We start from the raw sequence: 12,447 nt of genomic DNA, 5'->3' as shown, positions 1-12,447 counted from the left end.
TTTGTCAAAAAAACCTAATTCGCAATGGGGGGGGGGGGGAGGCTTAATACGTTTGTCTGCAGCTGTATATCTTTATAGAGGTCAGACCTTAGGTTCTATTCGGGTCTGTGTTGGAGGCTCACTTTAGAGCCCGACACAGACATGGCATGAAATGTCGGACAAAAAAGTCGTACATGCAGGTCTTTTACGTCCAGTAAAAATGCCAGACAGGTGCCGGAACCAAATGGATCCTATTGTAATCAATGAGGTTCTTTCGGCATAGTTTGATTCCATTACGAGACGGATCCCTTCATCCAGGTCTTCTTTCTTCCATAACGGAGTCCCTAGCACAGATGTGAATTTAGTCTTAGATTTAGAGCTCCAAATCTTCTGCATAGGAAGAGTTACATGATAAAATGCTGGCTGTCTACTGCTGCCACTGGAGAATCTCCCTGTATAAGAATATATCCCGCTCCCATTGGTATCAGTAATACATTAGTCTTCAGTAGAGATGAGCGAGCGTACTCGGTTCGGGTGCTTTTGCACTCGAGCACCGCTTTTTCCGAGTAACTGACTACTCGGACGAAAAGATTCGGGGGGCGCTGAGGGGCGGCGTGGTGGTGTGGGGGGTAGCAGTGGAAAACAGGGGGGAGCTCTCTCTCTCTCCCCCTCCCCCACTCCCCTCTGCAACCCACGCTCACCCCCGGTGCCCCCCGAATCTTTTCGTCCGAGTAGTCAGTTACTCGGAAAAAGCGGTGCTCGAGCGCAAAAACACCTGAACCGAGTACGTTCGCTTATCTCTAGTCTTCAGTAATCTCATGACCTCTGCCTAGTGATGGCTGCAGTCAAATAATGTTTATATGTAACTGTATTGTCAGTGCAAGGGATTTGGAGCTCTGCAAGAGAAAAAAAATGGAGCTCCATTCCCTGCAACTCCATTTACAAAAAAAAGCCATCTTCTAAGGCTCCATTCACACGGGGCAGTTCAGTTGCAATAAAAACCGCACCAACAAGTGCTTTTGCAAAACTGTGTGCACTTTTTGCCACATTTTACTACAAACAGTAAAAACTAGAGATGAGCGAACGTGCTCGGCCACGCCCCTTTTTCGCCCGAATACCGCGATTTCCGAGTACTTCCGTACTCGAGCGAAAAAATTCGGGGGGCGCCGTGGCGGCACGGGGGGTAGCAGTGGGGAGTGGGGGGGAGAGGGAGAGAGAGAGGGCTCCCCCCTGTTCCCCGCTGCTACCCCCCGCACCGCCACGCCTCTCCCCGCTCCCCGGCGCCCCCCGAATCTTTTCACCCGAGTACTGAAGTACTCGAAAATGGCGGTACTCGGGTGCGTAAGTACTCGAAACGAGTACGTTCGCTCATCTCTAGTAAAAACACACATGGTTTCACCGATGCACTTTTTGGTGCGTTTTTTAATTGCCACTGAACTTTCCCCCGTGTGAATGGAGCCTTTGAGGAGATTACTCACCACCATGATATCATCATTCAACTTCTTGCTCGATATTGCCAGTTCCAAGTCAGCGACTGCTCCAAGCCTGGTGTCATAGGTGGTCGTCCCATCATTAATGATATTGTCCACGGGGAAGTCATTGGCCGTCGCCCAACGTTCATAGTGTTTATATCTGTTGGATAATGACAGACCAAGTGTGACACACGGGAAGTCATCTGTGAGCAACATAGTATATGGGCCCTTTTACACAAGTCGATAAATCCTGCATCCAGAGAGAATCTGAAGAATATCACTCAGTGTAAATGCATGCACGACTGAATGACCAACGAGAATCCCTTCGCTTGTCATTCATCGTTCAATTGCTAAATGCATCTATGAACGATTGCCTGTTTACTGTGAATGAAGGCGGGCGGCCAAAACGATCCCCGGCCGCTCTGCCTTCAATCACGAGTGAAGCTCATTCCTGTGCAATGCTACAGATGAAGAATCGCTTACCATTGCACGCTATCGAGGGTTGTGGCTGTGGAATCCGGAGCTGAACGCCCGTTCCGGATTCCGCAGCATAAATCCACCCGTGAATATTGGGCCTAGGAGTATCTTTACACGTAGCAGAAATGCTGTGGATTTTCCATGACAAAATCTGCCGCATTTCCACATCAAAAACAGAGTCAAAATCTGCACCATTCATGCCTGGGTTCAAGCTGCAGATCCACAGCTGATTTCAGCCTGCAAAGCTGTTCCTCTCACCTCAAAATACTGAGCCACCCCTCTGTAGCATACACCCCTCACCTAGCAACCATGACTGAGCGCCGTGACCAGTCAGGTGATGTGAAAATAGGCGCATCACCTGAGCAGCGGCAGCGGTGGGCTCAGTAGTGGTTGCCAGGTGAGGGATGTGCGCTGCATGTGAACGCACCCCTATACAACATAAGCCATAGAAAAATAAATTGAAAACAGCAAACAAACTGTTGCATAGAACTTTTTTAAAGTTAAACTTTGCTACTTCTGTAGCTACCATTTACGTAGAATTACTCCATATGTGACCTGCAATGTGGGGCACAGAACTGGAGCTAAACTTTACATTTAGGAGTCTAAAGGAAGAAAAAGTTGAGAAAAAAAATAGTTTGCCGTCAGGGATCATACTTGTCTGCATTGGTCACCAGGTAAACCTCGCTGAAGAGCTGCCTCCTGCAATAAAGCACAAAGAACAACTGTTAGAGGTTCATCTACAATGTAAGATGAATTGATCCTATTACTAGGAATACATGCGGCGGCATTTGCAGGTGATGTATGCACCGCCCTCCCGCATTCTCGTAGTAGAGAATCAAGTGCACATGTACCGTAGGGGGCAGACTAAGCGACTGCTATGGCACCCTCGGATACAGGGGCCCTACGATACTTGTTTTGCTACTGGGTATGCAGGACCTTTCTTTAAGCAAAAACAGCATTCTTAGAAGCCAAGGAAGTGGATAAGGGCATAGAATAGGAAACAGACACCAGGCCCTCATGTCCTGGGTGGCAAAACCGGACACCATAATGGGGGGGGGGGGGGGCACAATTAAGTTTTTGCTATGGCGCCCCATCCATCTACTAATGACCACTTGTCTGTATGTTTGTGTGCGAGTGCTTCTGATGCTCCGCCCCTGGTAGCATCATCGCTCCGCCCCCTGGTGACGCCATTGAAGGTCCTACAACATATATAAAACACAGAGTCTGACCGACAGAAGAACACCACAGTTAGGGCTCTCGAAAGGGGAGGACAAAAATAACACCCTGAGAATACAACTAAGCCTGTGATGGCGAACCTATGACACGCGTAGCCATGTTCGCTGATACACGGCCGCATACAGATAAGTATGGGGCCGCATGCCGAGAACCGAAAAGAATGTTTTATCCTCGGCTCCTGCACGGCCAGGTGCAGTAGCCGAGGATAAAACATCGCTGTAGACACTCTGTGCCGGAGGTCTGTAGGCCAAAACAACAGAACTCCGGCACAGAGCGTCTATTGCTGGGACTTCCGGTTAGGCTGCTGACATCACTTCTGGTCGGCGGAACAGGGAGCTGACAAGCCGGGCTGAAAAGGTTGCCCATCACTGAACTAAGCCATTATTATCTCAGAAGACACAACTCAGCGGTTCTGACAGAAGACACCGACCTACCTCCACCACAGAGATCCGGTGGGCTAAAGGACTTGTGATGATGTCACTGCTGTGGGAGGAGCCAAGCTGTGTGTGTGATGTGTAGTAGAGCTGTGTGCGCGCATGTACCATGTAGAAGAGCGGTGTGGCGCATTGCGCCAGCAGAAACACTGCTACTGTAATGTCCTAATAATTACTAGTCAGTTTATGCTAAGTAAAAGCCTATCTTGTAAGGATGTGCCGCCTCTGCCTGTCACTGCAGCACCATCTCGCATCCAGCGACACCGAAAATTACCACCGGCCCGATTCACAGGGAACTGTGATATATGTGGTCTTAAGCTGTATATCAGCAGGGATGCGGCAGCCATCTTGGAAAACAGCGAGGTGGAGAACAATCAGAATTGGGGGACAGGATAAGAAAGTACTGGCTGCGTGATTTATACCCCGAAATATGGCGCAAATACCTTTTATATCTGGAAATTTGGAAAATTTCCTTCACAAGTGGAAAACGGGAACCCATCACCTCTGAACAACACCGTAACCCCGATTTTGGGGGGATTTTAATCTCCACATTTTAACAGGTATACCCTTTTGATTTTTCTGTCGACATGGCTGTATGAGGGCTTGTGTTTTGCGTGGCGAACTGTAGTTTTTATTGGTACCATTTTTGAGTGCATATAATGTATTGTTCAACTTTTATTAATTTTCATAATAGCGGGGAGAGAAAACACATCAATTCTGCCGTTGCTTTTTGGGGGAGTTTTTTACAGTGATAAACATGCAGCATAAATGACAATACATTTTTCCTGCGGGTCGTTATGATTAGAAGAATACCAAAATTCTCTTTTTTTAAATTTTTTTATTTTTATATTTTTTCCACTTTTCCGCAATGAAAACCCATTCTTGGAAATTATTTGTTTTTATAAATCACTGCATTTAAAGTCCAATAACTTTTTTATTTCTCCATGGACGTAGCTCTGTGTGGGCTTGTTTTTTGCGTAACAAGCTGCAGTTTTTATGAGTACCCTGTTGAGGTACATACAGCTTTTTTGATCACTTTAAAATAAAAAAAACAAACATTTTTTTTTTGTATTTTGCACCGTTTTGATCTTTGTTTTTTTCACACACTATTTATGTCCCTGTAGGGGACTTGTACGATACCACCGATGATCGAAATGATAAGGCATTGCAGTGCTTCTGTCCTGCAATGCCTTATCGCTTATTATAGCGATCACTGGCACTGCCAACGCAGGACGCCTGTAACTGGTGTCCTGTTGCCATGGTAAAATGATGGCCCTTCGTGATTACATAGTGGAGGGTCCGATGACGTCACAGAGGAAGTGCACTCCCTCTGTGAACTCTTTACATGCCGCGATCTACATATATTGCAGCAGGGAAGGGGTTCACAGCAGGGGTCCCTGTTCCGATGCACCCCCACTGTTGCAGGGGGAGGCTGGTTATCAGTGACAGACTGCTTCCGCTGACGGATAGTGCGGGATCTCTTCTGATCTTGCGCTATGCCCAGGGCGTAAATTATTTCCTGTTGCGGTAAGCACCACCCTGCCGCAGCATACAGTTACGCTCTGTGGCCTTGAAAGTTAAACCAAGTTGTGGTCACAGGCAGCCAGGGGATACATGTTTATACCCACCCGCTCGCCGATCCCGCGGTGTCTGTCGGTGAGGTCCAAGTGTGGTCTGACATTCTGCCCCTTTTCAGATCGCCGTCCGATCATTTACGCCAAGTCTGTAGAATCATTGTACATGGTGCCGTGTGCCAGAATGGGGGGCGGCAGGAATAGTATTTAGAGTGGATGGTGACATCTCAATATCTCTGCTAGGATTGGTGAGAAGAAAAGGGGCGGTGTCAGGGGGACGAAAAAAAGCATAACATACATTTAAATATATGGAAAAAAACTGTAAAAAAACTTCCCATTGCCTTCTATAAGGACATGTTCACACGTGGCGGATTTGCTGTGGAATGTCCGTAGCAGATCCGCAGCTGAAGTCTCCCACACAGATGTGAATTGCCGCAGGGGTTTTGTACTTTTTGGTCTCTCAGATGGTCATTTATACGGAACGATTATTGCTCAGAATTTTTTTAAACCAATTAAATTGAGCGATCATCGTCCCGAGTAAATACAAAAAAATGTTTACTATTCTTTTACTTCTCATTAATCACTGTCTTTCAGCATAAAAAGCATCGCTGGATCACGAGATTCTCACTAACTCAGCGCTTCACATAGAATGATATTAGATTGTAAGCTCTTCGGATCAGTACATGTACACGTTAAAAAAATCTTAAGAAAAAAAACAACCGCAGAAAGTATGATGACATCACAATAAACAAAATGTCACAGAGCTTATGACATCATAATTAGAACAGAATGTAAAAGTTCCAAACCGGAACCATCTTGTGTCAGTTCAGCAGGACAGCCTGACGAGGACGGGTCCAGATAAGTAGCTCCTCACTCAGCACTAAGGCAAACGGGGTACAGTAAAAAAGGAAGGCAGCCTGTAGCCGGGGCCTGAGGGTGGTGGGGCGGGTAGCCTGTAGCCGGGGCCCGGGGGTGGTAGGGCGGGTAGCCTGTAGCCGGGGCCCGGGGGTGGTAGGGCGGGTAGCCTGTAGCCGGGGCCCGGGGGTGGTAGGGCGGGTAGCCTGTAGCCGGGGCCCGGGGGTGGTAGGGCGGGTAGCCTGAAGCCGGGGCCCGGGGGTGGTAGGGCGGGAAGCCTGTAGCCGGGGCCCGGGGGTGGTAGGGCGGGTAGCCTGAAGCCGGGGCCGGGGGTGGTAGGGCGGGTAGCCTGAAGCCGGGGCCCGGGGGTGGTAGGGCGGGTAGCCTGAAGCCGGGGCCCGGGGGTGGTAGGGCGGGAAGCCTGAAGCCGGGGCCCGGGGGTGGTAGGGCGGGTAGCCTGAAGCCGGGGCCCGGGGGTGGTAGGGCGGGTAGCCTGAAGCCGGGGCCCGGGGGTGGTAGGGCGGGTAGCCTGAAGCCGGGGCCCGGGGGTGGTAGGGCGGGTAGCCTGAAGCCGGGGCCCGGGGGTGGTAGGGCGGGTAGCCTGAAGCCGGGGCCCGGGGGTGGTAGGGCGGGTAGCCTGAAGCCGGGGCCCGGGGGTGGTAGGGCGGGTAGCCTGAAGCCGGGGCCCGGGGGTGGTAGGGCGGGTAGCCTGAAGCCGGGGCCCGGGAGTGGTAGGGCGGGTAGCCTGAAGCCGGGGCCCGGGGGTGGTAGGGCGGGTAGCCTGAAGCCGGGGCCCGGGGGTGGTAGGGCGGGTAGCCTGAAGCCGGGGCCCGGGGGTGGTAGGGCGGATAGCCTGAAGCCGGGGCCCGGGGGTGGTAGGGCGGGTAGCCTGAAGCCGGGGCCCGGGGGTGGTAGGGCGGGTAGCCTGAAGCCCTGGCCCGGGGGTGGTAGGGCGGGTAGCCTGAAGCCGGGGCCCGGGGGTGGTAGGGCGGGTAGCCTGAAGCCGGGGCCCGGGGGTGGTAGGGCGGGTAGCCTGAAGCCGGGGCCCGAGGGTGGTAGGGCGGGTAGCCTGAAGCCGGGGCCCGGGGGTGGTAGGGCGGGTAGCCTGAAGCCGGGCCTGGGGGTGGTAGGGCGGGTAGGCTGAAGCCCGGGCCTGGGGGTGGTAGGGCGGGTAGCCTGAAGCCGGGGCCTGAGGGTGGTAGGGCGGGTAGCCTGAAGCCGGGGCCTGAGGGTGGTAGGGCGGGTAGCCTGAAGCCGGGGCCTGAGGGTGGTAGGGCGGGTAGCCTGAAGCCGGGGCCTGGGGGTGGTAGGGCGGGTAGCCTGAAGCCGGGCCTGGGGGTGGTAGCGCGGGTAGCCTGAAGCCCGGGCCTGGGGGTGGTAGGGCGGGTAGCCTGAAGCCGGGGCCTGAGGGTGGTAGGGCGGGTAGCCTGAAGCCGGGGCCTGAGGGTGGTAGGGCGGGTAGCCTGAAGCCGGGGCCTGAGGGTGGTAGGGCGGGTAGCCTGTAGCCGGGGCCTGGGGGTGGTAGGGCGGGTAGCCTGAAGCCGGGGCCTGGGGGTGGTAGGGCGGGTAGCCAGAAGCCGGGGCCTGGGGGTGCTGGGGGTGGTAGGACGGGTAGCCTGAAGCCGGGGCCTGGGGGTGGTAGGGCGGGTAGGCTGAAGCCGGGGCCTGGGGGTGGTAGGGCGGGTAGCCTGAAGCCCGGGCCTGGGGGTGGTAGGGCGGGTAGCCTGTAGCCGGGGCCTGAGGGTGGTAGGGCGGGTAGCCTGTAGCCGGGGCCTGAGGGTGGTAGGGCGGGTAGCCTGTAGCCGGGGCCTGAGGGTGGTAGGGCGGGTAGCCTGTAGCCGGGGCCTGAGGGTGGTAGGGCGGGTAGCCTGAAGCCGGGGCCTGAGGGTGGTAGGGCGGGTAGCCTGAAGCCGGGGCCTGGGGGTGGTAGGGCGGGTAGCCTGAAGCCGGGGCCTGGGGGTGGTAGGGCGGGTAGCCTGAAGCCGGGGCCTGAGGGTGGTAGGGCGGGTAGCCTGAAGCCGGGGCCTGAGGGTGGTAGGGCGGGTAGCCTGAAGCCGGGGCCTGAGGGTGGTAGGGCGGGTAGCCTGAAGCCGGGGCCTGAGGGTGGTAGGGCGGGTAGCCTGAAGCAGGGGCCTGAGAGTGGTAGGGCGGGTAGCCTGAAGCCGGGGCCTGAGGGTGGTAGGTCGGGTAGCCTGTAGCCGGGGCCTGAGGGTGGTAGGGCGGGTAGCCTGAAGCCGGGGCCTGGGGGTGGTAGGGCGGGTAGCCTGAAGCCGGGGCCTGTGGGTGCTGGGGGTGGTAGGGCGGGTAGCCTGAAGCCGGGGCCTGAGGGTGGTAGGGCGGGTAGCCTGAAGCCGGGCCTGGGGGTGGTAGGGCGGGTAGCCTGAAGCCCGGGCCTGGGGTGGTAGGGCGGGTAGCCTGAAGCCGGGGCCTGGGGGTGGTAGGGCGGGTAGCCTGAAGCCGGGGCCTGGGGGTGGTAGGGCGGGTAGCCTGAAGCCGGGGCCTGGGGGTGGTAGGGCGGATAGCCGGGAAGCCGGGGCCCGGGGGTGGTAGGGCGGGTAGCCTGCAGCGGGGCCCGGGGGTGGGAGGGCGGGTAGCCTGAAGCCGGGGCCCGGGGGTGGGAGGGCGGGTAGCCTGAAGCCGGGGCCCGGGGGTGGGAGGGCGGGTAGCCTGAAGCCGGGGCCCGGGGGTGGGAGGGCGGGTAGCCTGAAGCCGGGGCCCGGGGGTGGGAGGGCGGGTAGCCTGAAGCCGGGGCCCGGGGGTGGGAGGGCGGGTAGCCTGAAGCCGGGGCCCGGGGGTGGAGGGCGGGTAGCCTGAAGCCGGGGCCCGGGGGTGGGAGGGCGGGTAGCCTGAAGCCGGGGCCCGGGGGGTGGGAGGGCGGGTAGCCTGAAGCCGGGGCCCGGGGGTGGGAGGGCGGGTAGCCTGAAGCCGGGGCCCGGGGGTGGGAGGGCGGGTAGCCTGAAGCCGGGGCCCAGGGGTGGGAGGGCGGGTAGCCTGTAGCGGGGCCCGAGGGTGGTAGGGCGGGTAGCCTGTAGACGGGCCCGAGGATGGTAGGGCGGGTAGCCTGTAGCCGGGGCCCGGGGGTGGTAGGGCGGGTAGCCTGTAGCCGGGGCCCGGGGGTGGTAGGGCGGGTAGCCTGAAGCCGGGGCCCGGGGGTGGTAGGGCGGGGTAGCCTGAAGCCGGGGCCCGGGGGTGGTAGGGCGGGTAGCCTGAAGCCGGGGCCCGGGGGTGGTAGGGCGGGTAGCCTGAAGCCGGGGCCCGGGGGTGGTAGGGCGGGTAGCCTGAAGCCGGGGCCCGGGGGTGGTAGGGCGGGAAGCCTGAAGCCGGGGCCCGGGGGTGGTAGGGCGGGTAGCCTGAAGCCGGGGCCCGGGGGTGGTAGGGCGGGTAGCCTGAAGCCGGGGGCCCGGGGGTGGTAGGGCGGGTAGCCTGAAGCCGGGGCCCGGGGGTGGTAGGGCGGGTAGCCTGAAGCCGGGGCCCGGGGGTGGTAGGGCGGGTAGCCTGAAGCCGGGGCCCGGGGGTGGTAGGGCGGGTAGCCTGAAGCCGGGGCCCGGGGGTGGTAGGGCGGGTAGCCTGAAGCCGGGGCCCGGGGGTGGTAGGGCGGTAGCCTGAAGCCGGGCCCCGGGGGTGGTAGGGCGGGTAGCCTGAAGCCGGGGCCCGGGGGTGGTAGGGCGGGTAGCCTGAAGCCGGGGCCTGAAGCCGGGGCCTGAGGGTGGTAGGGCGGGTAGCCTGAAGCCGGGGCCTGGGGGTGGTAGGGCGGGTAGCCTGAAGCTGGGCCTGGGGGTGGTAGGGCGGGTAGGCTGAAGCCCGGGCCTGGGGGTGGGTAGGGCGGGTAGCCTGAAGCCGGGGCCTGAGGGTGGTAGGGCGGGGTAGCCTGAAGCCGGGGCCTGAGGGTGGTAGGGCGGGTAGTCTGAAGCCGGGGCCTGAGGGCTGGTAGGGCGGGTAGCCTGAAGCCGGGGCCTGAGGGTGGTAGGGCGGGTAGCCTGAAGCCGGGGCCTGGGGGTGGTAGGGCGGGTAGCCTGAAGCCGGGCCTGGGGGTGGTAGGGCGGGTAGCCTGAAGCCGGGGCCTGAGGGTGGTAGGGGCGGGTAGCCTGAAGCCGGGGCCTGAGGGTGGTAGGGCGGGTAGCCTGAAGCCGGGGCCTGAGGGTGGTAGGGCGGGTAGCCTGAAGCCGGGGCCTGGGGGTGGTAGGGCGGGGTAGCCTGAAGCCGGGCCTGGGGGTGGTAGCGCGGGTAGCCTGAAGCCCGGGCCTGGGGTGGTAGGGCGGGTAGCCTGAAGCCGGGGCCTGAGGGTGGTAGGGCGGGTAGCCTGTAGCCGGGGGACTGGGGGTGGGTAGGGCGGGTAGCCTGAAGCCGGGGCCTGGGGGTGGTAGGGCGGGTAGCCTGAAGCCGGGGCCTGGGGGTGCTGGGGGTGGTAGGACGGGTAGCCTGAAGCCGGGGCCTGGGGGTGGTAGGGCGGGTAGGCTGAAGCCGGGGCCTGGGGGTGGTAGGGCGGGTAGCCTGAAGCCGGGGCCTGAGGGTCGTAAGGGCGGGTAGCCTGAAGCCGGGGCCTGGGGTGGTAGGCGGGGTAGCCTGAAGCCGGGGCCTGGGGTGGTAGGGCGGTAGGCTGAAGCCGGGGCCTGGGGGTGGTAGAGGGCGGGTAGGCTGAAGCCGGGGCCTGGGGGTGGTAGGGGCGGGTAGCCTGAAGCCCGGGCCTGGGGGTGGTAGGGCGGGTAGCCTGTAGCCGGGGCCTGAGGGTGGTAGGGCGGGTAGCCTGTAGCCGGGGCCTGAGGGTGGTAGGGTGGGTAGCCTGTAGCCGGGGCCTGAGGGTGGTAGGGCGGGTAGCCTGTAGCCGGGGGCCTGAGGGTGGTAGGGCGGGTAGCCTGAAGCCGGGGCCTGAGGGTGGTAGGGCGGGTAGCCTGTAGCCGGGGCCTGAGGGTGGTAGGGCGGGTAGCCTGTAGCCGGGGCCTGAGGGTGGTAGGGCGGGTAGCCTGAAGCCGGGGCCTGGGGGTGGTAGGGCGGGTAGCCTGAAGCCGGGGCCTGGGGGTGGTATGGCGGGTAGCCTGAAGCCGGGGCCTGGGGGGTGGTAGGACGGGTAGCCTGAAGCCGGGGGCCTGAGGGTGGTAGGGGCGGCCAGCCTGAAGCCGGGGTCTGAGGGAGGTAGGGCGGGTAGCCTGAAGCCGGGGCCTGAGGGTGGTAGGGCGGGTAGCCTGAAGCCGGGGCCTGGGGGTGGTAGGGCGGGTAGCCTGAAGCCGGGGCCTGGGGGTGGTAGGGCGGGTAGCCTGAAGCCGGGGCCTGGGGGCGGTAGGGCGGGTAGCCTGAAGCCGGGGCCTGGGGGTGGTAGGGCGGGTAGCCTGAAGCCCGGGCCTGGGGGTGGTAGGGCGGGTAGCCTGAAGCCCGGGCCTGGGGGTGGTAGGGCGGGTAGCCTGAAGCCCGGGCCTGGGGGTGGTAGGGCGGGTAGCCTGAAGCCCGAGCCTGGGGGTGGTAGGGCGGGTAGCCTGAAGCCCGGGCCTGGGGGTGGTAGGGCGGGTAGCCTGAAGCCGGGGCCTGGGGGTGGTAGGGCGGGTAGCCTGAAGCCGGGGCCTGGGGGTGGTAGGGCGGGTAGCCTGAAGCCGGGGCCTGGGGGTGGTAGGGCGGGTAGCCTGAAGCCGGGGCCTGGGGGTGGTAGGGCGGGTAGCCTGAAGCCGGGGCCTGGGGGTGGTAGGGCGGGTAGCCTGAAGCCGGGGCCTGGGGGTGGTAGGGCGGGTAGCCTGAAGCCGGGGCCTGGGGGTGGTAGGGCGGGTAGCCTGAAGCCGGGGCCTGGGGGTGGTAGGGCGGGTAGCCTGAAGCCGGGGCCTGGGGGTGGTAGGGCGGGTAGCCTGAAGCCGGGGCCTGGGGGTGGTAGGGCGGGTAGCCTGAAGCCGGGGCCTGGGGGTGGTAGGGCGGGTAGCCTGAAGCCGGGGCCTGGGGGTGGTAGGGCGGGTAGCCTGAAGCCGGGGCCTGGGGGTGGTAGGGCGGGTAGCCTGAAGCCGGGGCCTGGGGGTGGTAGGGCGGGTAGCCTGAAGCCGGGGCCTGGGGGTGGTAGGGCGGGTAGCCTGAAGCCGGGGCCTGGGGGTGGTAGGGCGGGTAGCCTGAAGCCGGGGCCTGAGGGTGGTAGGGCGGGTAGCCTGAAGCCGGGGCCTGAGGGTGGTAGGGTGGGTAGCCTGAAGCCGGGGCCTGAGGGCGGTAGGGCGGGTAGCCTGAAAGCGGGGCCTGAGGGCGGTAGGGCGGGTAGCCTGAAGCCGGGGCCTGAGGGCGGTAGGGCGGGTAGCCTGAAGTCGGGGCCTGTGGGCGGTAGGGCCGGTAGCCTGAAGCCGGGGCCTGAGGGCGGTAGGGCGGGTAGCCTGAAGCCGGGGCCTGGGGTTGGTAGGGCGGGTAGCCTGAAGCCGGGGCCTGGGGGTGCTGGGGGTGGTAGGGCGGGTAGCCTGAAGC

The 12,447-nt window shown here is 61.2% G+C and overlaps 1 protein-coding gene across 1 annotated transcript in view; it reads right to left on the bottom strand.

The window, feature by feature from the left end:
- LOC136572756 (uncharacterized) overlaps nt 1-12,447 on the bottom strand; it is a 105,459-nt gene that overhangs the window by 33,403 nt on the left and 59,609 nt on the right. Inside the window, exons 3-4 of the mRNA XM_066573616.1 lie at nt 2,583-2,627; nt 1,458-1,611 (exon numbers count right to left, since the gene is read on the bottom strand). Coding sequence (XP_066429713.1) covers nt 1,458-1,611; nt 2,583-2,627 — 199 coding nt within the window. The remainder of the gene's footprint in view (nt 1-1,457; nt 1,612-2,582; nt 2,628-12,447) is intronic.

Source organism: Eleutherodactylus coqui, chromosome 7 (assembly GCF_035609145.1).
Source record: "Eleutherodactylus coqui strain aEleCoq1 chromosome 7, aEleCoq1.hap1, whole genome shotgun sequence".
Classification (NCBI taxonomy): domain Eukaryota; kingdom Metazoa; phylum Chordata; class Amphibia; order Anura; family Eleutherodactylidae; genus Eleutherodactylus; species Eleutherodactylus coqui.
The sequence above is the reverse complement of the archived record's forward strand: the minus strand, read 5'-3'. Positions and strand labels throughout refer to the sequence as shown.